Genomic DNA, 25,831 nt, shown 5'->3' with positions numbered 1-25,831 from the left:
TGCTGCAACTTCTACGGAGCTGGGATCACTTTACGTCGTCCTGTCAGTTATTAAAAAAAAAAAAAAGAAAAGAAAGAAAGAAAGAAAAAAGACTACAATAAAAGTGAGCCATCTTGTTTCCTTTGAGTGTGAAAAAATACAAAGCAGCTAATGGTAATCTGTTACACAGAAACCCTCATCCGTGCATTTTGCTTCCGGGGAACACCAAGCACACAAGACCAAAAGGCGACATCAGATCCACGTGAAATTCTGCGCCTAATCTGCAAACCAGTTACCATGACTGCACATGCAAATTGGTCAGATAAAAGCCAGTCAGAGGAATAATTGGCTATTTGGAGGTACAAAATGACTAATCTATCACAGCCACCACATAAGTGTTTTTTTTCCTCTGCTTCATAATTGCGCCACTTAATTCTCCAAGTCCAACCCAGTATTTCGGATGCAATATGGTACAGTAAGTACTGCAATGAAGCGGGAAGCAGGGGACCAGGCTCCATCCAGAGCCCCACCACTGCCGTGACACCAGTCCAGGCTTTGATCAGTGCCCCGCAGTCCCCGGTGGGAACTCGAGGGACAACTTCTAAAGGTGACTACAAAAAACACACCCACTCCCAGCAGTCTTAAACACATCTTTGTAGGGAATTGTGTCACCTCTGAAGAAGCCTTGGAAGCCACCAGTGCCAAAAACCCCAGCTTGGGTTGCATCTCTGCTGTGTGTCACCAAAGCCACTTGTGAGCCCGACCATCCATCAGGACAGGTACTCTCTCCTAAACAGAGTACCTTCAACAACCGACCTTCAGCATCATTCTCCTGATGTTATTCAAACAGTGCTTTCTAAAAATCATAACTTTGCAGAACCCTCACATTTTCCTGCCTAACAAAAATTTAGCACAAGTATAAAAACCCATCACCATTTAGTCTTTTAGTAATTCAAACCAGCCTCATTCTAGGTCCCCACAACTGAGGAAGGAGCAAAGCATTAGTCATTTCTCCCCTCATCCGGGAGGCAATGAATATCAGCGACAAATTATTTCCCTTATCGGCAAACACAAAGACTAGCTAGCTTCAACTTTAATGCCATTTTTACCTACCAAGATACCAACTATTTTCCTGCTAGAAGTATTAATAATTTTCTTTTAATGCCTTCTTCGAGGGATATGAAATTAAATCAACTAAGGCAGAGTAGTAGAAGAATATAGGAAGGCAAAGCAGAACAGGTCTGTATAAAACCTCACACTCAAACACTTACACTTCAGGGGTGCCATGCCAGCGAGCTTTCTATTAAACACTTCAATAAAGTAGGAAAGTTAAAGCCTTGAATATTCTCCCTTCTAGACAGAGCAAATGGATCAGTTGCTAGTAATTATTCACTCTCCCTGCGCTTCAGGCGTTCCCATCTGTGAAACGGGCCTAATATCTTCATTAATCTAGACAGTAAGTGTTAAGTCCTACATAGGAGTAGATATACCACTGTCATCTCATTTCTTATGTTCAGAGGTTTATAACAAAACACCATCCTCTATTCATATTTTCAGCCCAAAATACAAGTGCTTCACCTTAAAAAATACACAAGCAAATCAGCCTCCCACCTGCGCAAAGCTGTACCTGCTCATACCAAACCAACAGCTGTAGGTAGGATGTAAAAGAACATTTGTGCACATGAAACTATAGGGAAAACCCAAGGCAAAAAGACAGTCCTGTGTCCAAGACTACCCAATTATGAGATTACCATGGGAAGCGTGCAGGTTCCTTATAGTTAAATTTCAAGTCCATCGTCTCACGGAGCTGGGAGTCCAGGGCGTAACCAACTGCCCCTTCCCCTGCAACTGGGGTCAAGAAAGCCCCTGGCTCCAGACAGGTTTCTCCCATGCAGTTCTGGCAGGTGCTTTCCCATCTTCTCTCGCCTTGTGTTTTCTGATGAGTCCATATGCGCTGCTGGAGATGGGATTTGGCACGGACGCTCGGATATAAAAACCCTCTGCCCAGATGTGCTAATCCCCTATGGCAACCCACTTCTCCACACATGACCTCCAGTGGCATGATTTGACAAGGTCAATGACTACTGTGCCACAGAGGTTACTTATGCTCACTGAAGTCTCCGATGTGCACACAAGAGGGTCCCTCCCCCTCTTTTAATGCAATTAAATGCTTTTTATTTAGAAATTTGCACAATTTACGTGCCATTTTCTCACCCTCCCCACACAACCAGCCTCCATCAAAACCATTTTCTGCAGCAGAGCCAGCATTTCGCTGGGCTGAAACACTGATCTTATCCTCCCGACACTTTCTTCAATCCCTCCGTGGGATTACAGCAGGGAAAATGACACTGATGAGAAGAGCTGCTGCTTCACCCACTCTTTGGATTTAATATCCAATACAGGCTTCTCCTTTACACAACACATGCACAGGATAAAGTATAGAAAGAAAGTTAGGAGGGGAAAAAAAAAAAAAAAAAAAAAAACAGGAGGCTAAAAGGAAGAAATTCTTGTGTGAACTGAGCTACAAATGGCATTTACAGACTGAACTACTTCTAACCTTCTGCCATCAAGAGGGTTAGATACCTCATCCACTCCAAGCACCCGACCAAGCACAAACAAAAGCTTGTCTCTTCTTTCTCCCTGTCACATTGAAACTAATCAGTGAAAACAAGGTAGAAACTGGGTTTTCGGAGCAATTAAATTGCAAGTGAGGTTTTATCTCTCCAAGTAATCCCTTCTACCCTCAGCCACTCCCCGCTACCCCATACATGACCACATCATCCCAACTTCACAAGCTTAACCGAGACCAGAGTCATTCCAGCACCATCATCATTTTACACCATCCATTTCAGCGGACCCCTGACTTTCAAGATGACCTAAAACATGGAAAGAGCATGTAGCTATAATCCTGCTACAAAGGCTCAGGCCATATTTGCAGGGTTTCTTTAAATCGATACACATCTGCTCCGCATCCCCCCCTCCCCTGCGTCCTGCCTCCCCTGTGCCAGAAGGGCATTTGCGTGGCTGTGCAGTGAGCCAGATCAGGGAACCAGGGAATTAGTTTTCCTGGCAGCATAAATGCTAGCGCTGGCACAAGGGAGGTAATCGGGACAAGCAGCCAGGGCAGGAAAGGACCATCCCCTTCAGCAAAAACACGTACTTATGTCAGATTAAAGTGGTCACAGCCCCAGCTCCCTGCTCCCTCTCCCTATTTCTGCAAGCGTGGGAATTACCCAGCAGCGTGGAAGATCAAGTCATTTAGCTTTGCAAAAGGGTGTCTGTCTAAATACAGAGCTATTTTCAGAGCTTGTTTCTTCTCTCACCAGCTTCCTCTCCCTTTTAAAAAAAAAAAAAAAAAAAAATTTGAATAAAGGGATTTGGACCCCATCAGTCACCATGTTCCTGTACCCAGGTACGAAGCGAAGGACACAGTAGTGTGCTGCAAGGGGCTGAGGACAGCAGCCCTGGGCTCCTAAATGGAAGGGTGCTAACATTTTCTCTGGCAAGGTAAACAAACCCCGAAGTACAAAGATTGAATGACTCCATGAAACAAAAGGGAAAATAAGGTCAAACTGAAAAAAGAAAAAAAAAAAAAGAAAATTAAACAAGAAGCAGCTGAGAGAAGAGAGCTGTGACAGATACAAACACACAGACTAAAAACCCCAACAGGCTGCTCGTTAGCTCTGAAGCCAAGCACATGGAAAAAGAGAAGAATTTACTTCTTCCTTGACTGGAATGTTTGCATAATTGTCACTTTCAATTTTACATAATTCCCTTTCCTACACATTTGTTTCGTGTCTAGGCCACCATGCATGAAATAAATCCCTGTATCAGAGCACGGCCTGTCTGTGCAACACACGGTGCTAAGGAGATTGGGTTTCCCATTTATTCCTGTATTACATTCCAAGAAGGTGTGAACAATGCTTTATCAGACTTAAAATAATATCGACCAAACAGATATCCGCCCCAGCCAGAATGTGTTTGCCTAGGCAGGTTTTTCTAAAACCATAAAGCTAAGTGAGTAAGGTATTACTTAAGCACTAATTAAATACCATTTTTCCCCTTCCCTCCACAGGGCACACTGAACAGAGGACAAGCACCACACCAACACATAATGCAATCTGAAGTTTTAGGGTTGTTTCTTCCCCCACTCCCAATTAAAATTACATGCATTCACTTTGGGTATAGGTTCAATTTTCTTCACATTTAGTGCTGATACCCAGGTGTCCTATTAAAAAAGCTAAATTATAAGCCCAGATACTGAAATATCAACACTAATTAGGTCTTTTAGACACACATTTTTAGATGCTGTTTAGAAAATCTACATTAAGAAGAGTGGGGGCAAAGGATAAACTTTCAACATTAAAAGGAGTAGCACTAAGTAACTAGGCACCCAAATTCTCATTCTTTATTTAAAAATAGAGACAAAGCATTTCAATGACCATAGTCTAAAGAGAACACAACACTATTTCTTTGTTCAGGCTAAACAAAAAAGAAAACAGAAAGATTAAATGCTGTTAAACACAGATGATATTTAAAGTTCATTCAGCTTTAAAGCTTGACAACATATTATTAGAAGAACTAGAAAGTCTAAAAAAAAAAAATAATTTCTGTACATCACTGCAAAGGTCTTACCTTATAATTCAGCTGCAACCCAAATTCTGACCTTCTTGAAAGGTACCTGCAGCCCCCAGAAAAGAGACATTTGAATGTTTCTACTTTGGCAGCTGCCTGGGAAGCGTAAGCAATGGGATGTCGATTCACCGGTCAGAAAAACCTCCAGCCTATTTCCGTTCCTTTCAGCAGCATCAGGAATACGTTGCAAGACACCAGCATTTACTTTTTTTGAAAAGGCTTGATCGCCATGAAGACACAAAGCCAGCTGATTTTTTTCCCCCCATGCTTTTTCACTTCCAGCCCTGCTTCCAGACGGACACTGGTTAAACTCCACTGCTGCAAGCTGCCACTCTCCCCTGAGCATCTCTCTACCAGGGGGGAAGGGAGACCCCCACACTCACACCACTTTCTGCTCCCTGCCATCAGAAAGGCCAGTCTTACACCATGATTAACCCCTTCCCATCCCCAAAATATATACAAGGGTACTCCAGGAAAATTGGTAAAATAAGCTACACTTTGTGGTTTGTGGTTTTTTTTCCCGCCCCCCAGGTCTATATTCTTATTGGCATGCTTTTTGTGTCTGGGTTTATGCTTTAGGCACAGACTCATTATTCCTACGGTGTTCAACAGAGACTGAGTGAAGAATCACATTTGGCTTACATTCTGAACATCACAAAGGTAATACTACGAAAAACACCAGTGAGTTCATCTGCTAAACATTTATAAACAGGGAATGGGAATTTTAACACACACATGCACAAAAGGAGAGAGATGTAAAAGAACAAAAGGAATTCATCTATCGCTTGAGACAAAAAGCTATACCCCTCCTCAGTACTTGCTCCTTTTTGCCCAAGCAAGCACACTGAAACAGTTAAAATTCACCTACTGGTAATTAGCAGAAGATCACAATTACATAAAAAACAGGCCAAGAAATACCCCAAATGAAGGCAAGCATTATTCACTTGCAGGAAACACGCCACCAGAAGCTGCCCATTTACCAGCCCCAATGCTGAAGCACGCTCCGCATCACGGCATCTCACCACGCTTCACAAGAAGCGCCACGGCATCTCACCACGCTCCCCAGGTGGTGTCCCCACGGCCACCGCTGCGGAGGACGGGCACACGGGGGAGCAGATGCCCACCCAGCCCGAGGTGACACAGCCGGCGGGGACAGACGGATCTCTCTGGCTCCCGGCCCTATGGCAGCCCACCAGCCGCCTCCTGAGAGTTTTTGGTGCCCGTTTCCATTCAGCCCAGATCCGGCATTTCCTGAAAACCGGACTCGGTTGAAGCTTGAGACCGGCATGTAAGCTTACCCATTTTGTTGTAGTAACTCCGCATTACTCGCTTGCTTCCCAACGGCGCCGTGCACAAACAGGTCGTCTTTCGGTCCTGCTGGTACAGTGCACAAACCTCTCATCTCCAAGCAACCGCAGTAAGGGATGGCAGTAAAATCTGCCAATTGCTATGTAAATGTTAAAAAGAAAGGACCCGTCTTTCTGGCAACACACATGAATCATTAAGTAAACCGAATAACTTGATTTTAGATGACCAGTACATTGTACTTAACCCAGATAAACATCAGCGGTTTACACCCTGTCCTTTTCGAGGTCTGATTAACATCCTCACAGGTCGTAGGGACCTTGCAAACAAAGTTACAGGGAACTATCATAAAACATGCCCCAGTTTGAGCCACATACCTTTATGCCAAAACTACACTGAAGACATGCAACCAGACATGGTGTATGAGTGCAGACCACAAACAGGTCAGGAAACAGCTATTTAGTAACAGTCACAGCTAGCTGACCTTCAGGCAGAAACTCAGTAACCCGACAATGATGACACTCCCGGCCCCTGGACTGTCTGCAGCATTTATTTTGGCAGTGGTATAGAAAATCCACCGATATATTTTGACCAGGAAGCACTGATCAGGAAACCAGCAAAGACCTCGCTCCTGTCCCACAGGGAGCCTTGAACACCCTCCCCTGGAAACCCACACAGGCCTGCTTCATCCGAGCAACACAACAGATTTCAATAACCAAGAGAAATCATTTTAAGATCTTAAAATCCAGTAGCGTGGCTTGCCTCGAAGTTGCAGCACAAGAGCAATACATGCCTAGAGACCGGGAACTTCATAAGCCCAGCGATGACAACCCTGAGCTCCTCCTGGGTGGAGAAAAACCAGGCAATACGGTCAGAGACTGCACAACCCATTAATGTATTTCTCAGGACACAACACGGCTGAAGCCAGACATGTTCTGTCTAGAAACAGTTTGTGTAAACTGTTTGTTTTTTTTAAAAAAGACCAACTTCAAACACAATTCTTGGGAACCTATTAAGAGAACAAACTACATATAGTTGTTTATCTGAGGTATCACCTGGGAGTTTACACCAGTTTACACAGGCCCCCCTTACAGCAGTTCATAACCTCTGTTTTGCAAGTGGCGTGTCCCTATACCTGCCAAATCACAAGCTCATTTTCTGAGGCAATCGGGTTTGATGTTAACACAAGGCTCTAGACAACCTCCCATCCAATAGCTGCTAAAAAGATCATCTTTCCTTGCGAAAAGCCTACAACTTGTACAGATTACTTTGTAACGAGCATGGGAACCTTTTTCCCATAGAGCCCTGCAAGCACTTTCGCCCAGATGCAGATAAAATTTTCATTTCTAAGTCACATACCCTATGTGCCTTAGTGTCATCCAATGATGTGGAAGAGAAGTCATGAGCTGTATGAAATCAAGTTACAGACCATGTGCAGCCCAGAGGCTCTCATTTCGGTTTCATTAACCCTCTTCCCGATACAAACAGCATCAGAAACGTCAGCGCCTGTATCGAAGTCGTCTCAAAATGGTTCTCTCTACACATCGACCCCGCAGATGCAGCCATCTCCATAGCAATGGAAAGAATCTGAGAAAGTAGCTCAACTCCAAACTCCCACCTAGTACCTGCAGGGACAGCCTCCAAACAAAAAAAACCCCACTCGCTCCCCTCACCGCCAAACACACACTGGGGCTGGGAGGGGGGGGAGCTGCCCGGAGAGCGTTAATAGAGCTTGAATAGGGTTATCAGTTTGTTTGATGTAATCAACAACATTACCATGTGCACATTATAATGAACGTACAGACATCTGCAGAGTTTGATGGATGAGCTGATAGCAGGCGAGTTATAGAATCCATCTGGTTGGAAAACCATTGTCATTTCAGCTAAAAATCACATTAGCGAACTCATATCACAACTTGGTATTATTTAGCTTCAAACTGGAATACCAGAGTAAATGGTATACTTTTTTTCTGAAGAGAGCTTGCAAAATATTCAGTAACTTGACACTAATAGCAGTTTGGCGGGATTTTTTTTTTTTCTTTTTTTCTTTTCTTTAAATGCAACGAGTGCTTTAGTTAAGTCTGAGAAAAAATGAAGAAGGTTTTTGCCTATCTTGCAACAAAACCTCTCTTGAGATACGGGTCTGCTCTGCATCAGGAGAGTTTCCTAGTAAATGCGTGAATGAGTGCTTCTATGAGAAGCAAGATTATAAATCCAGAGCATCAGTAAGGACTGATGAAGCCTAGGACAACTTAAGAAGCCCTAAGTCAAGGCCTGTATTTTCACTCTAAGAAGAGGTAGAGAACTAAAGCTTGGGAAAATCTCATACTAAATTTACACTTGCAGCAGTACCCAGAGCACAGCATGCTCAGCAGGACACTGCACTGCTCAGTACATCCCACGTGAAAGACGCTTACACACCACACGTGAACCTGAGCTGGGGCAGAGGGCAAACATTTCACTCGCGTTTCACACGGGAAGATTTCAATTTTGGCTGCAACCTACCAAAGCGACAAACGAGGCCAGAAGACACCCGTGCACGTACTTGCTCCCCGTTATAACAGCCAGCACGCAGCCGCGAGCGGCGTCGCGGCGTGCTGTGCTCGCACCCGCGCAAAACCCATCCCTGGGAGCATCCCGCCGCGGCCGAGCACATCCCCACCCCGTAACACAGCAAAACAGGGAATACTGCCGCGGCTCCCGAGCGCCGACGGCGTGAGCAGCTCTTTCATCCAAGGCTCTCCCATCACCTCCTGCACAAACACAGCGTGGATTTCAAGTTACACGTACCAGGGTTGAAAGACCGTTCCCTCAAGTCAGAGGGGTGACACGAGTTTCCCTAAGCAGCAAATCCAGCCTCCCATCGGGTACCCGAGCAATGGCACCAGCAGCTGAGGTGACACAGGCAGCGACGAAAGGACTTGCCCGGAGCTCAGAGAGGAAACTTGTGGCGGAGTCAGAAAGAAAACCCCGTTATCTCGACTTCCGGACCCCTCTGCTAACCGCCAGACCACAAAACACTTTTATTGTAGGATAACATTACAACAAATAGCCATTTTCTGTTAGCAGAAAACCCACTTTGCAGTTTTACTTTTAAAAATCCATTTTTACTCCAACTCCGTAGGATTGCAGGCCAGCCTTGTGATGCAGCATAAACAATTTTTCCTTCCTTTGCATGCCCCAGTTTTATTAAGTAATCCCCATAAAAGCAATTACTGAGCTTTGGACTGAAAAATAACTAGGGGAAAAAAAAAAAAAAAAAAAAAAGAGACACAGCAAATTCTGTGTATCTTCATTTGCATACAGATCCCCTCCCTCCCCCCTTCTAAGGTTTCTGCCATGAGGTCTTTTATGTCTCTTTCAATAATCATATAATTATATGATTCCTAAAGTACACGCTGGCAACACTTCAGGGGATTTTAGTCATTACAGGTGACAAGACTTTTCTCTCATGTCTAATGCTCGCTAGGATTTCCTTCCACTTCATTCACAGATAAGATGAAGAACCGAGTGACACCCAAAACCCTCTCCCAGACAGATTTGGGGGGAATCAGCCCTCTTTCTTCTCCATTATGGATACACAGAAGTGGGCAGAACTGAACTGCAATGAACTTCAACTGGAATGAAGCATTTTTTCAATTAAGTGGCCCATCATTTTTCCCAGGCACCACGTCCAACTATTTTAATGGCTTTCACATTTTTTTCTTTAATTTTACAATCTGAAAGAAATGCCAAGGTTCCATCAAGGACCAAGAACGCCGTAATTCCATTTCTTCCAATGGTTGCAAGTTATTAACAAGCTGTCAAAACACCATAATTATTTTATATCAAGTTTGACTGATTCCATAAACATCTCTTAGCTGCATACTATCTTGAGTCTCGCTCCCCGAGTGCAAGTATGTGCTCAGGCTAAGTGGAATAAAGAGGCTCCACGTCCTCTTCGACAGCAGTGCAAGACACATTTATGAGCCACCAAAAAATCAACGGCAATAACACTTTTATTAGCTGATGCACTTGATGTCATTGTAAGGTTTGAGACATTTCTTCCCTCAAAATTCTTTGGGGTTTTAGCTCGTCTGTACAAATTAGAGCTACCAGGAAAGAAACTGCAGCCTCGGTAACCAACAGGAGGGGTTAAAGAAACAAGCTTGGTGCCCGTCAGCAAGCCACAGCCTGCTGAATAGCCAGAAGCCCTAAATTATCATTTGTTTCCCAACTTGGGCTGCACACTTCCTCCTAACCTAAGCATCTCCTCACTAAGTACAGGCTAGATCACGGATACGCTAGCATCAGAGTAAATCAATCTATATTTGAAATTGGAAAAAAACCCAAACAATTACAGTCATATTTTTACAAAGCTAAAAAGTTTTAAACTGTTGGAGAGGAAGATAATGCAATGACATCCAACCGCAAACACTATAAACTTCATGTTCAGACTACAGGCACAAGTGCACTATATATATATATATATTTATTTATTTTCTGAATGCCTCTCTATCACAACCTGTTCAGAAGAGAGCAAGGCAGGCTTTGGACAGAGGAGAGGAGCCCAAGTGCAGCTCCCTTGCCCTGCCGACAGTGCCCGGCAGTCCCCAAAATAGAACATTTGCCTTCAAATTGCCATGTTTGTGTGGCATAACTATAGATAGCCAGTACAAGATTAAAAAAGCTTTGCTCTGAGCACAAAGGGAGAGACAGGAATGGTGCCATAAGCCCATGTTTTGCAGCCAGTAGCACAGGGAAATCATTTTGATCCCTTCAATCCCCTTATCCATGCCAACCACTGACCTTGCAGATGCAACTTTTGTTCAAGTTTAGTCCCTTTTTGGCTTGAAGCAAGACAGAGCTACAAAGGCAACTCTCTCCATTCATCTTGGATCATGCAAGCGCTATGTACATAGCTGCCCCTGCGCTCCTTTTCGCCAGGCATTTCTGAACTTCGGATCCAGTCACTTCGTACAAAAAAATTAAGCTTCCAAAATCGACATGCACCTATTCACCTGCCATTAGGGCTCGGCACATCTGCTGGCCTGGCTGGGACAGGGCGGGAGAGCCCTGCAGCCGTGGTTCGTCCCTGCCCAGCTTTCACAATTGCTCGCACCAGAGGAACTGGACCGACAACTAAATGCAGGTTGCAGGTCGCGTTTTGCCTAGGCAGCTCGGAAGCTGTTTAACCCTCTCCTCCATTTTAAACATTTTGGATTAATAACATAGAGACTGATTCTCCTTTCAGCATGTGAACAGTATTCTTAACAGTTCATTAGTTTTGGAGAAGAGACTATTTTTCAAGGAGATGGAACAGGGCTGGTAAAATAGTGCTCCGACTCTCTTCTCTATGCGAGGAGCACGGCTGGAGCAGTCACAGCCCCCGTTGCGCTGAACACAGCAGAGCCAGAAGATATTTAAACAGCAAGAGCCACTTCACCTACATAAAACTCTTTTATACCTTTACCATGATAAACTGGAGGCATTAAAGTGCAGTGAATTGGAAATTGTTCTCACTTACAGCTGGATGTTCACATACAACTGATACCAAGATGCACGCCCTACGTACTGTATTTCAAATCTTTATTTTTAAAAAATATTGCATCAAGCAGGACACAGTGTTTCAGTTCTGCTGATACTGTTTGCTCTCAAGCGCTTGCTGCGGCACCACAGACAAACTACACTATGTTCCCCACAGCCTGTACCACCAGGACAAAGACCAGAAGCTAAAGAAGCTGAAGCAATAAGCACATTTCGGTAGCACTTTCCCCAGCCAAGGCGCACACAGGTTTAGGATCTATACGTGTACAAAGCCCACCAGGTCTAGTTAAGCCTGATGCAGGAGGAGCAGCCTGCAGCGGCTGTGCCTGGAGAATTCAACACCTCACACCAAGAAACAGAGCGCAGGAGAACAGGATACCAAGAGATAAAAAAAAACCACCCCAAAACCTTTATATCAGTGTAACTGTCTGCAGCCCAGGTATTGTATCTCTGTACCTATATGAATTTTTAAAGAGGTACAGTTGTGCGATACATCAGCCCTTCTACAGAGCGAGCAGGAACCCACCAAAGAAACAAAGTGAAATACGCCGGGCTGGTCCTACCTGGCTCCCTTGTTCACTGTTATTTTCCCAGAAAGTAACATTGTGATAGTCAGTCTCATTCTGTGAAATAATTGAGAAGAACAATAAAAAGTGCATCTTATTAGCATACTGAGAGAACAGTAAAGTATTCAGTTCTTACTAGACAAGAAGTCCAATGCACTACTGGGAGTAAACATTAATTTGGATCCAATACCATCTATTACTTGGGTGAAGTGGAACACTAATTTTATTATAAACCTTATATAGAAAAAAAAACTTATCTGAGCAATACAGAGTACCTTATATTTCTTAAATATGATATATTCAAATTTTTTTAATTAATTATAATTTATCTTCTGAATTTCTCTGTGGTGCTTGGTCCACTTGACATTTCAGCAAGCTTCATCTCACGTTTTACCCCAGGTCTCAGACCACCGAAGAAAGGCTGAGCAGTTATGCTACAGGAAATGATTTTGGAAAAATTGGAAAGATATTAAGAGGTCTTTCAAAAAACCTAGACAGACAGGGTCGAGTGCAGTTTGAGCTAAAAATGAGACCTCAGGTAGGGATGAGGGTGACCCCTGAGCTCGGTTGGGATTTTCACAAGCCGTTTCCTTTCTCCGATCCCATTGCAGCCACGTTAAACGCGCTAATGGTGCCCCGACCCAGGCTGCAGGCATCGCCCCGGTCGGGGGCTGTACTCGCTGCGCACCCGGTCACTCCTGTTGTGCAGCTCGCTCTCCCGTGTGCAATACGCCCGTTGATCCCAGCAGGTTTTTACTGATGAGGCAGAGAACTCCAGCTCCAACAAAAGAGCTGGATCCTTCCTCACCACTGCCGGCCATCTGACCGTGGTTTGCGGGGAACCTAGCTCCCCTTGGTTCCTGGCCCGACCGAGCAGATACGTCAGGCTTTCCAGAGCTCACCCCTCTGTTTTAGGTCTGCATTAGCCACCTCTTCTTATTCCTTAACAACAACAAAAATACCTTAAGTACCCACTTCGGACAAGATGCAAAAAATCAACAGCTAGGAGAACAAATCAGTGGAGACTAACAAGCCTTTGGGAAAACCAAAAGGCGTTTAGAGCCTTTAGAGCACCATCCAGAAAATCATTAGCTTTCCTGAGGTTAAAAGCACTTTTTTAAAGGAATAACCGGCCATCAGAAACACTGACTTGACACACCATCACTTGACAATTAAGTAGAAGGGAAAAACACTTAAATATCTAGAAACTTGTTTTAAAACATAAGACTAGCTATGGAAAAAACTAAGCTGCAAAGTACATAGAGAGAGATATGATGATAAATGAGAAGTTACATAGCTAGGTCAGTGGAACCAGCACAAAACCTTTGGAACAGGAAGCTGCAGTTAAATGCACTGGTTTTCTTATCAATGAGAGATCAGAGCAACAGTAACAGCACAGTGTACAACACACATGTGAAAACAGCCTTATCAAGATAACAGCTGAAGAACTTATGGATTCTGTCCAGAAGTCTACTATCACCATTAGGCTTTCTAAACTCTGCTACACTCAGGTGCAAACAGCAGAGAAAGAACCGCAATTTAGCACTACCAGACCTCTGGATGCGAACAAAAGTAAGAGTGGGCAAAGTGTTAATCTCCTTAGGGTCTGCAACCAGATGCAGCTGGGCCCTAACTCGGCTCCTAAGGGCAGCATCGCCACTTCACCACGACGTGCACGAAGTCAAGGTCTGCCTCTTTTCAGCTCGGGATCTACTTCTGCACAACGCGTCGCTCCACACACATTTGCGAGCGGATTCTCCAGGAGATTCTATAAATAGGTTAAACTTTCCTAAAAAACCCATACGCGCACACACCAGGAAAGTTAAAATTTCCATGCAGCGTTCCAAAGCTTTGCTGGAATCTGTAAAAATGATAAACAACAGCCAAAAAGAAAACACAACCCCTTGTCTTTCCAACTACTTTGGGAGAACAATTGCTCTCAAAGATCGCATTCATTAACATTCTGATGAAGTTCCCTTTTAGCGCTGTTTTTCATACTTGAAAGGAACAGCTATGATCAGAGAGAGCCCTCAACTACCGACTCACTCATTTAGATTCTCTCGCTCTGATTCACCAATCACCTTCAAGAATAATTAGCAGCTTCGTCTGAACGTAATGAATATACACACATGCTCACATACATACCATTCATTTCGGAAGGCAGCGAGAAATCCCCTGTTTCTCAGCCCGCCAGCTCTTCTGACCCCCAGCACAGGAACCATCTCCTGGGCAGCACCATCACCTGATGGTTTTCCAGCAGCTGCCCGTCTCGCTGACCGCCCCAAGCCAGCAGGTCAGGGCAAACTACGTTTCCAGGTTGTTAACTCCAAAGTTGTGTTCAGTGACTGGGTATTAAAAAAAACCAAAAAAACCCAAAACAAACAAACAAAAAAAAACAACCCAGAGAAAAAAAAACCAAAACCAAAACACCACTACACATGCATCAGCTCCATCTAACCTGAGTTGGAGCCGGATTTGTACAGGAAGATTCAGGGGAAGGAACGGAAAGGGGAAGTTTTCACTTCTTATGCACAGAAAGAGGTTGCTGCTGGTTTGTCTGTGGGCTTTCTCTTTTTTTCCTTAATTTAAAATATATATATAATCAACTCTGTATATGAAAGATGGTAGGATAGAGGATCCGTAAGTTAAGTCACAAGTATCACTGAAACAAGATGCCGTATTTTCAAATGACAACTGCCAAAGGAAACATTATCACATGAGTTAAATCAAAATCCAGAACGCTTAAAATTCACACCAAAGAGCTAAAGGAGACTTCATAAAGCCATCCCTCAGTGTTAACCTTAACTGCTCACTCCCCCAGGTCAACACAAAGGAATAATATATATATATAAATATATTTATTCTGTAAAGCACCCTTTATTTACAGGAACACCAGTGGTGAGAATTTTCTTCAGTGGGGAAGGGGAATTCACAATATTTGGAGATAAAAAGAAAAACAAACAAAAAACCACCTCACCTCCCAAACGCTTCTACCATTAAGTTCTGCCTAACCACTGAGAAATTTAATTTCCAAGGGGAAGCCCAAAGCTTAACTAGCCTATAAAATGTAAATCACAGATCACTGTAACATCAAGTGACAAACAAACCTAGAAGAAGAACACAAGAAAGGATCACAATGAACTACCACATATGCAACAAAAGCTCCTTTTAGGATTAGAAATTTCATAAAACAGACTTTCTTAGTTCAGCACTGTCCCTAGGCCGCATACTTACTTTTATTCTTTCTCCCCCCTCGTGAACATAGAAGGTTTCAATTCTTACTTATTTTCAAAATATGATCACAGCAGATTTTAAGCACCCTGAAAAAACAAATACTCACTGAAATATCAATCTCCTCCAAAGCAGAAGGAAACCACCTGTGGCAGTCAAGTTCACTAGAGAACACAGCTCCACACCACGCAAAATGACCTTGCCGTTTCAGTCATTTACAGGGGCATATATTGCTTTAAAGTAGTTTTGCCTTAATAATCCCCTTCCCTTGCTGCTGCGTCAAATCTGCCAGACATCACCCATGGTCAAAGGCAGTGCTGCATGGAAAAATCCACACAACGCGGAGTATTTTCTCCTTTTTAGCGTTACCGGGATTTACGAAATGCACGCGATCGTTAGGGATCTCCAAGAACCTCGAATACAACAGACCTCCTAGTTCAGCACCTGAGAGAAACAGATGAGTTCTGCTCGCACCATTCCCTCCGAGGTGACTACTACCATCCAAGATGCCGAGGTGCACGTGTTCTCTTGCATGCTGGTAAATACAGTAGAAATCAATTAATTTCAGGTGGTACTGAAGTCTTTTGCAAGAGTTTGAAAGGGGACAGTTTTGTAAAGACGTACTTTTTTTTTTTTTTTTTTTTAAAGAAAAAAGAGAAGTGCTTCCACAGACAGATGCGCTTTGGGGTGGCAGAAGTTTAAGGTCACCTTCTATCCTCGTGCGCACTATTATCAAGGTTATGGTTTGGTTGATTTGATAACAAGGCTTATCCCATTTGAAAAGCCCGGAGTTTTCCCTGTCAGCCCTGGAGGGACTGCACTATCATTTGAATTCTATTTCCTGATAATGTGCTCATCATGGTAGAAAATTTCTGCAGGAAGATGAATTTTACTTTCTTCACTGACAGCTCAGTAGAGACTCAGGGGTTTAATTGGACCTATCTGCTGATGCACATTTGACTAAGAGCATGCCCAAGAAAAAAAAAAAAAGAAGATACGGCTACGGCTTGTTTTAGAGGCACACGAAAGCGGATCGCTCGCTCATTATCAGTTCTGCATAGACAAAATAGTTGGCTTTCCTCTTAGGACAACACCCCACAAATGACACCGCGAGAGGCCAAAGAATAGCCATCGCCGAGCTAACACAAATCATCTTCCCGCTCCGGTACCTACACGCCTAGTGCTGCTCAGGGACCGCGGGCTGAACGTCCCTCCTGGGCGAAAGCCCAGGCTCCCCAAGCAAAGGTTTCATCGCCCTGACGCCAGGGTAGACGGCCAAGGCCACCGCTGACACCTCCGTGGGAGCACAGGGACCATCTCTGGGACTTTGAGAAGTTGGTTCCCCGAGCAAAAAAACCTCCCGACGGTGCCACCAGAGCCCTGAGGCCTGCGTGGCCGGAGGGGTGGGCCGGGGAGAAGCAAAGCCCACAAACAAAATGGGATCTCAAAGCCTGAGCCAAAGATGTTAAGAGATCCCGGGGCAAATCTGAGATTATTCATTAGCCTCCTGCACACAACCCTTCGTCACTGCAACGTGGGTTAATAGATACATGAGTGACAGGAAATCTGAAGTAGGGAGAGCACCCAAAACTTTGCCTATGTTTTTACCACGGCGTGTCAAAGAAAGCGGGCAAGGCACCAGGATTGCTCATATTTACTGCGAATTCAAGTTATCGTGCCCGTCGAGTGACTTGTTCGGTGCTTTCTCTGGACAACTCACTTCTTCCCCTCACATACAAACAAAACAAAAATCAAAAGCCAAAGTCTTAGTTTGTCAGTGCCCCTCTGAAAATATTAAATTTCCTGCTCTGCTTAACTTAGCTCAGACAAGGCAGGCAGTATTTGCTCAGCAAATATTGTTTGTAATAAGTTAGACAAGCAATATTTTTTGCCAGCCTATTAACACCAGAAAAATATGTACAGTCAACAAGAGATGAAGAATTTGTTCAATTACTTCAAAAATGGGAATTACAACCAAGGGATTATTATCCATTTAAACATCTCTTTTCCACAAAATGTCAAACACTAGCCATTTGCTAACAATCTCCGGAGACAGATAAAGTAACATTTTGGCAATGCAAACACAAACTCCTCGGGGCGGGGGGGGGGGGGGAAGAAGGGAGGGCGGGCAGGAGGGGGAAGCTCCACCATTCACAACAATACCGGACCATCCCAACACGCCAGGAATATTTTGCAGCCCTCCGCCATCCAATTAAAACCCCAAACAAACATTTGACTTGCCCTAAGTGATAGTTAACACCAGCCGGAGCTGGAGGGAGAAGGGGGGCTGGGGAAGGGACTGGGGAAGGGGGGGGGGGGGGGGGTTGTGCAGCAAGTTGCCAGCGGGGCTGCGAGCACCCGGGCTGGCTCGCCACCCTCCCGACCTCAGCCCCGAGATCCCTCCGGGCTGACACCAGGATTAACGCACGTTAATTGCTATTTGCAAAATTCAGCAGCCTAAAAGCGCCGCGCTTCCTTTTTCAATTTCCCCCCCCCCCCCCCCAATTTTTTTTTTTTTCTTTTTTCTCCCACCCCCTTCCATTTCCCCCAGCCCAGCCCCCCCCGCTCCCCAGGAGGCAAGAGCCCCCCCCCCCCCCCGGCCCCCTCCCCTCTTACCTCCAGGGCTTCCAGGGTGTTGAAGCTGGCTATGGCGAAGCCATCGATCAGGTCCTCTTCCTGGGAGCTGGACTCGCGGCGGCGGCGGCGCGGGGGCCGGGCGGCGCGGGCGGCGGGCGGCGGGCCCCGCGGGGCGGTGCAGTTCTGGCCGCCGTTCTCCTTGCCGGGGCTCGGCTCCTTCTCGGAGCCCGAGGAAGGGCTCTGGTTCCGCGGGTCGCGGGCCGCCGCCTCCCGCCGCCGCACGCGGTCCCGCTGCGACCTCGACCTCCGGCTCTGCCGGATTTTCCCATCCATCGCCGAAGAAGAAGCAAATTTTAAAAAAAAAAAAAAAATTAAAAATAATAATAATAATAAAAATAATTAAAAATAAAAAAAGGAGAAGGCCGGGCGCGGGGGGGGGTGGGGGCGGGGGGGGCGCGGGGGGAGAGAAAAGTCGCCCCCCTCCAACTCACCGCTTCCCCTCTCCAAACCCCGGAGCCCCTTAAAAAATAATAACAATAATAATAATAATTTAAAAAAAAAAATCAACAACAACAACAAAAAAAATCCTGCTGTTCAGACCCTCGGATCCAGGGCGATGATAATCCACAGAGCAAGGCTGGGTGGCGGTGGCGGTGGGGCGAGCGGCACACACACACAAAAAATATTAAATCCACGGAATGACCTTGACAAATTTCCACCCCCCCCCCCCCCCCCCCCCCCCAAAAAAGCAGAGACGGGAAGAGGAGGGGAGGAAAAAAAAAAAAAAAAAAAAAAAGAGAGGGGGGGGTAAATATCTGGATCAGGACGAGGACACCTCGGATTCACTCGGCGCGGAAGAGAGAGGCAGATCCAGGAGGCTCGACCCAGCTCGGGATAATCCAGGCGCGGCGCCCCCTCCCCGGGGGCAGCGCCGCTCCGGGGCCCCGCTCCGGCCGCCGCGCACCGCGGCGGGGGGGCCGCCGCCGCCGCCGCGCTCGCCGCCCAACTTTCTTGCCGCGGAGCGAGCGAGACAATCCCTGGGCAGCCCCCGCCGCCGCCCGCCGCCGCCGCCGCCGCCGCCCGCCGCCGCCGCCGACCCCTCCTCGCCGGGCGCCGCCGGCGGCTCGCAGCCCCCCGCCGGCGCGGCGCGGCGCCCCCGCCGCCGCCGCCCGCTGCCGGATGGCGCTCGCCCGCCCGCCCCAGCCCGGCCGCCCGCGGCGCGGCGCAGCCCCGGCCCCCAGAAGCCGCTCAGTCGGCGCTGCCCGGATGCCGCCCCATTCTCCCCGAGCTGGGACGCGGCGCTAGCACCGCCCGGCCGGCCGCGCATGAGCAGGGCTGCCAGCTGCGCGTCATTCCCCGGCGCAGGCCCGGCCGTGCCCCCGGCCCCCCCCCCTTCCTCCTCCTCCTTCCCGCCCCGCCGCCGCCGCCGAGCGACCGACCGCCCGCCCGCCTTCCCCCCCCCCCCAGCCCTCAGCGGGGGTGGGAGGGGGCGCCGCGGCCCGCCCTCGCCCCCGCCGCCGCGAAAAGTTTCCTCCCCCCCCGCCCCGGCCCGGCTCCCGCACCTCCTCCCTGCCGCGGCCCGGCGACCCCCCCCCCCCCCCGCCCCGCTCTCGCCTCACGGGGCCGGTGGAGCCCCCGGGAAATGGGGGGGGGGGGGGGGCACCGCCGGCAGACCCGCGGGGCGGCGGGAGGGGCTGGCCGGGGCCGAGGGACGAGTGGAGGGGACGGGGGCGAGCTGGGGACAAGGGACGACCTGGGAGCGAGCAGCGGGACCAGGGACGAGCTGTGGGACAGGTCGGGGGTTAAACGAGGGACCGGGGGACGAGGGGTGAGCTGAGGGACGGGCCGGGAGTCGAAGGATGAGCCAGGGACAAGGAACGAGCTGAGGGACGAGCTGGGGGTTAAACGGGGAGCTGAGGGACGAGGGACAGGCCGAGGGGTGAGTTGGGGGTTGAGGACAACCTGAGGGACGCAGGAGGAGCCGAGGGACGTGGGAAGAGCTGAGGGATGAGCCATGGAACAATCTGGGGGTCGAGGAGGGGACGAGCTGGTGATGAGGGAGGGTGCACGGGCAGAGGAGCTGGGCAGCCAGAGCTGTGGGTGGGACATGGGGCAGCACAAGGGGGCCGAGGGTGAAGGCCAGGGTCATGGAGACGGAGGCAGGAGACCCTTCCCGTTCATCACCCCCTGCGCCCCGTCTGTCCATCTCGCTCAGGTTTCATTTGGGCTCTGCAACGCAGGCGGAGGCTGCAGTTGCCTTCTTGTTTCCCTGCTGTTTCGGGCCCTCTCCTCTCTCCAGGATCGCCGAGGCCGAGGTTTGGTCCCCGGGTGCTTCCCTGGAAAGGGGACCGGCTCGGTGGCCGCCTGAGCAGCTGTGCAATGCCCGGCCGCAGGGACGGTGCTGAGGGAGGTGTGCCTGGATCAGGGCCCCGGCGCTGGCTGTCCCACCTATCGCAATGGTAGCAGGACCTAATCCTCCTGTTATCGTCTTTTATTGCACGCAGTCAGATATTGCCGCACGTTACCATCGCTCCTGGGTACTCCCTTCCTTGTGTGTGGCTGGCTTTGCTCCATTTCACTGACTTGGCTTCATTCCTCACGTCTTCAGCTGCTTTCGCCTTCCCCGGGGGATAGCCTCCAGTTCCGGACATGAGAGAAGTTAGAAGGATGTTGTGAAACGGAACCTAAAGAGAAGTCCACCAAGCTTCATAAACAAGCAGGGAAAAATCCATGAAGGAGATCCAGTGTAAGCGGGAGCTGTGGAATTAAGGAAAGCCAAAAAAGTCTCCAGCCACCTGCTCCCGCTTGCGTTCCAGTTCAGTCGTCGCCGGGGATGGTGGCTTCCTCAGGCCGGTGCCCCCAGCAGTGGCTGGCTGGTAGCTGGGTATCGAACACACCCATCAAAGGCTTTGAGGTAGGGACTGCAATGCCTACCTTTCCTCGGTTGTCTTATATTCCTGATCTAACTGTAATAACGGAGCAGTCGAAAATTAGCCTCCTTCCACCTGGCCCCGACAGGGTCTTTTAGAAGGGTTTCTGGCAACAGCTTTGCCCTACCTTACTTAAACAAGAGCTAAAATAAATACCATCCTTTTAAAATGTAGCATAGAAACGTCATTTAAACTTAAGCAATTTAAAACCAAAGGTAGAAATCCCATGTGTAGTACAAAGCCTCTTAATGCAAATAGTCAGTCATGCATCGCATGCCTCAATCACATTTGTATCGGTGTCATTTGTGTCCTAATAAAATCCTATAATCTTTTGCGTGCCAATTAAACAAGGAAGATAGCTAAGTCTAGCTGCTTCCTTGGGTAATTACAGGCTAGTGGGGAGTCGGTTATCTGCCGTGGGTTTTGCTGGACTGTGGATTTCCAACGGGGTATTTTCTCTCCTGTTTCTTTAAGGGACAGTACTATAATTTTTTAGACGTACGGTATTTTAAAGCTATAACCAAGATCCGGGGGATGGTTGTTAATGAAAGACCTGGAGTTTAGATACACCCAGTTAAACAATGGATTGAGCTTAACAACTGTATTTGCTTTACCAATATTTTAAGACTCACTTTCTAGAAAAGAGGATTTACACTGAGTTCAGTAAGCTATTTTTACATTTGTGAGCCTGTCCTTTAATTCGCAAGGTAATTTCCGTGCTGGTTATAAGTACATCATAAGGGTAAGTCGTTAAAAAAGATAAACTGGGGAATTTCTAACAGTTTCTCTTGGTAGCGCTTATTTCAGTCCCATTGTGCTTCAGGTCCTCCATCATTAATATGCATTTCTAGTTCTCCTTTTTTCATTCACTTCCAAATTTGCTGACCAACAAGGACGGTGGAAATTGCCTGTAAAGTTCCCTTCTTTGTTTCCTGTCAGCAGGGTCATCAAGAGTCTCATCCCTGCTTATGTGTTTACATACAGGAGTTTAATGTCACTGTGAACATAAACCAAAGGTGCCTTCTGGGGAAAGTTGTGAATACAATTGTTTTTTTTCAATTAACTCCACAAATTCGGCAGTGCTATGATTATCCATAGTTATCCCCAATTTTGTATATATGTATATTTTTGTTGAAAGGCGCAGCAGAAAGGTCATCCAAGGGAATTAACAATATCAAACAGTCCACATGTGAAAGGATGCTTCTATTTGAGACAGCATCTCTGAATCAATCGTGCCTTTCCTTCCACCAAGGCAATTTCACATTTTCAATAGAAGGCAGACCTACAGTGATTCTCCCCCCAGCCCCCCAGCATCAAATAGCTTTCCGCACAATAATATTCATCGTGTTAAAACTCTAGACGAATGATAATGGATCAGAGGGAATGAAAACAGACGGATGTTAAAACAGACAATTCCCTGCCACGAACCTGGGAGCCCTCCACTGCTGCCTAGTCCGTTCATTCAGTTCATAATTGTATTAGACATTCCAACAATAGAGAGGCCTTCTTCATTAATCCTGAATTTACTGAAAAGAAGCTTTGCAGACTATAGCTCTTGCGGTGCTTAGACAACACCGGGCAAAATTTACCACAGGCTTAAATGGATAAAACTCGGCTAGGTAGAAAGCAGCACAGAAAATTCCAAAAGAAGCAAGAGAGGTGGGCTAGTGAGACAAGGAAGGAGGACAACCTAGCAGCAGCACTGCGGGTGGCCAGGAGACACTCAAGTACCTTTGCTAAGAGAGCTGCAGCTTAGGTGATACCAAGGAAATGGAGAGAAAAAGCTTTCTTCTTGCTGGAGCGCAGGCACAGCTGAACTTATCGATATCACGCCTGTGTTTGATCTGATTTTCCCTTTTCAGCAGCCAGCCTACAGCTAGCCACATGAGCCAGTGAATGCCAATCCCTGCCATGTGATGGGGCACAACCTTTTTGTAACCCTGGTCTGCATCAGGTGACTGGGGCTAAGCAATACAGATCAAGTCTCTTACCAGCTGTCCTGTGAGTCAGACCTTGATTACAATATTGACATTAACATTTTAATCACATGCATGCTGCTGCAGATTTTAATGACCAACTTGCTATGCCTTTGCTTTTTGAGGATCAGAAATTAGACCCTTGTCCGTAGCTTGAGCGAGTACAGCATCAGAACAGCAGCTCCCCTCGCTGTAAACATGGCATTGCTCTTGCCACCAGCCTGCCCCTGGACATTAACCTTGCTGGCACTGGAACACCTCACTGGAACGGGGACTTTGTTCTCAATTACTCTACTCCCGTGTCCGGGGCAGGACTGGAAGTTGTGAAAAAAGGAGAAAGGTGGTGCTTTTGTATGCTCTGTAGCCTGAGGTAATGTGAAAATCTACCCAGTCCCTGTCTAACTATCATTTTCGGATTCCCAGGGACTTTAATCAGAGCAGAGTAATCCAGAGACGTTTCCTTCATCCTGTGGAACTGGAAGCAGAGCGGCTATTATACTTTCCCTGCCTTGTGCCGTCAGAGCAAGGTGAAGAAACTTCAGTGGAAATGAGGATCAGGCCCCAAACCTGTGTTGTTCCTCTCACCCTAGAGGTACTCCACAATCTATTGCAAACACCGCAAGCTGCATCTGTGAGGCCTTGCTCTGTTAAAGACTATTGTGTCCAAGGTGGAAGGACAGCCAAAAGGTCAGAATAAATAAACTGAATACAAAATTGCTTAAGGCAATAAAAAGAGACCACAGGCTTTCATTGCAGTTCTGACACGCACCAGAACATACTTCAGGATGTTAAATAAGCTAGTTTTTGCGTCTCTGGGCTTAGCTGTTTTCCGTTGTTTCTCCCCCCACTACCCCAATACTTTGCTAAAACGATCAGGCCTTAACTGCTTGGTATCCCTTCCACAAACATGGGCTGCCTTTATCACTGGCTTCACTGTGGTCATTTGCACTGAAAATACATAATCACTGTCAGAGTACAAAGAATCATTACGAATAATTAGTTACTTCCAATATGGCAAGTCAGTCTCATAAATCTTGAATATTTGGCTTTGGTTTTGGAAAGAGATTCCTTAATGGCTACACTTGTGAGACTCTGTTAATTGATATAAAATTGTATTCAAAATTAAATTTGTTTTAACAGATCTAAATCACCCCAATAAATCAGCTTCAGCCTATCTGCTTTAAGGGTTCAAGTACGCTTTTTTTTTATGCCTTTGGGAGAAAGTGCGCACTTGCAATCAGTGCGTAGAGGGCTGGATCTGACCCTCCCCTCATTTACTAACCGCTTCCACATGTGGACATGGGAGTGATTTTGCTGGCCTAAGAAGGCATAAAGGAGGGGGAAGGGGGTACAACACCCTCTCCTTCCCTGCCCAGCTGTGGCAGCTCTGGGGCATTCAGCTTTCCTGCCGGGTAGGTGTGTGGGGAGCACAGCACAGTCGGGGTTTTAGCTGGTCTCAGCTATGGCGCAGTCAGTGTGCGAGAAAGGAATCGCCTGTTTCTGTTCCAGGTGGGCAAAGGAGAGGGGAGGGAAATTTCCTGAGAAAAAGGAGGAGTTCAAGTCTATGTCTAATGGTCGGATATTGATGTTTTATGTTTTTATGGGTAATAGTAGTGTGAATGGTAGTTCTTAAAATGCTCTTTTTTCCTTCAGGGAAAGAGTCTTTTTCATCTGATATCATGGGTGAGAGAAGGTAATAGTTAGTAACAATAGCTTAATTTTACTTGACCGTATATACTCTATTTAGCTCCTGAAATTGTTTCAGGACAGGATGTTATTATCTTTGTCCTTATTTGAAACTGGGGAAATGGAGACACAGAGACAAAACCTCAGTATTCCTCTCCCATAACTTCTTCAGTAGGCTGTCTTCCTCACCTATGCAGTGGGGACCACAAATGCTTCCTGAGATCCTGCGTGGTAAAAATCTGTTGGAAGAATTCTCCATTTGCATCCTGTCTGCTCTTACTGTCTGTTATCTTAAATCTCCCTCTAATTTTTTTTTTCTCCTCCAGAGATTCTTTCTTGCCTACTTCATCTCAGTAAAACTTTCCCCACCCTTCTCTTACCTGAGCTGTTGCCTGTATTTCTGCCTGTCTGATCTCCCTCAGGTTCTAGCTGTCGAACTTGTTCCATGTGGGCAGGCTCCGACTCCTGCCTGCAGCCTTATGAAGTTTGATGCTCTCTACTTGGGGATTTGCATACGCATGGGTCAGATTTCAGGAGGCTTTAAGCCTTGCAGTATATGTGCTGCCTTTTGCTTCATACGTGTAAAGTCTGAAAACTGCCGTGTCTGTTGTCAGGCCCTGCAGCATAATGATCGGTAGCTAATATTATGTCTTGCTTGACTAGGTATGCTTAAATCCTGTTGGGCTCAGTGATCTATTTAATGATTCTTTTACTTGCTTTGAGAACGTTGCTAGTGCATAAACACCTTCTCCAGTGCTCCATGTGCTGTGCAGTACATGGTATTTAGGGGTGAATAAAAGTGAAAATCTTCTCAATGGGCTTTATTAGGTGCAACTGTTGCAACTGTTGGAAACTTTCCTTGGATAGAAGTTGCTTCTGTTTCCACATGTTTTGTAGGCTGTGCTCATTTTACTCTGAAATTTGTTAAAGTAATACGTTTATTTTAATCTCTCAGTGTATATTATCAATCAGCTAATAGTTGAAAGAAAAAACTCTTAAAAAAACCCAAACAAGTAAAAAAACCCCCACCCACCCACCTTGGGAAACCTGAAAATTAAAACTGTAAATATGTTTTTCTGTTCTAAGCCTGGGAACTGGGGGGAATGCTAGTAAAAACTAACTCAGAGAAGATATATCTGGCAATCTACAACTTCCAGAGCTCTCCTAATAAAGGCTGGCAGGGTGTGCAAATGTAACTTAACATGTGGTCGGCTACTTATGATAAACAGGTGCTAAAACATTTCTGCAGTATTTCCTCCATTAATATTTTGTCTCTTTAAAGCAACCATTAGGAAGATGTGTCATCTTAATTACAGTATCTGGGAGCAAGGAGTTTACTAGTATCTATGTAACTTGCTAAGAAAGGCTTCTGACTTCTCTGCACTGGGGATTTCAGCTCTCCGTGTACCAGCAGCAGGCT

At 46.6% G+C, this 25,831-nt stretch overlaps 1 protein-coding gene and 1 long non-coding RNA gene across 17 annotated transcripts in view; one reads left to right on the top strand and one right to left on the bottom strand.

Annotated features, from left to right (window-relative positions):
- The window catches only part of FBRSL1 (fibrosin like 1), a 561,483-nt gene extending 543,260 nt beyond the window's left edge, over window positions 1-18,223 (bottom strand). For 13 of the 16 annotated variants that reach the window (XM_030024932.2, XM_030024926.2, XM_030024928.2 and 10 more), the window contains exon 1: window positions 17,859-18,222. In XM_030024932.2, the coding sequence (XP_029880792.1) occupies window positions 17,859-18,152 (294 nt within the window). In that variant the 5' untranslated portion in view covers window positions 18,153-18,222. Of the gene's footprint in view, window positions 1-17,858 lie in introns of all 16 variants that reach the window. The other 3 variants (XM_030024925.2, XM_030024940.2, XM_030024933.2) reach the window with 1 other exon arrangement.
- Window positions 18,224-20,494: 2,271 nt separating this feature from the next.
- Window positions 20,495-23,899, top strand: LOC115346151. Its single transcript, XR_003925035.1, has 2 exons — window positions 20,495-20,733; window positions 23,149-23,899. It is a non-coding gene; the product is annotated as an uncharacterized LOC115346151 (long non-coding RNA).
- The last annotated feature ends 1,932 nt before the right edge of the window (window positions 23,900-25,831 follow it).

The sequence above is a fragment of the Aquila chrysaetos genome, chromosome 9 (assembly GCF_900496995.4).
Source record: "Aquila chrysaetos chrysaetos chromosome 9, bAquChr1.4, whole genome shotgun sequence".
Taxonomy (NCBI): domain Eukaryota; kingdom Metazoa; phylum Chordata; class Aves; order Accipitriformes; family Accipitridae; genus Aquila; species Aquila chrysaetos.
The sequence above is the reverse complement of the archived record's forward strand: the minus strand, read 5'-3'. Positions and strand labels throughout refer to the sequence as shown.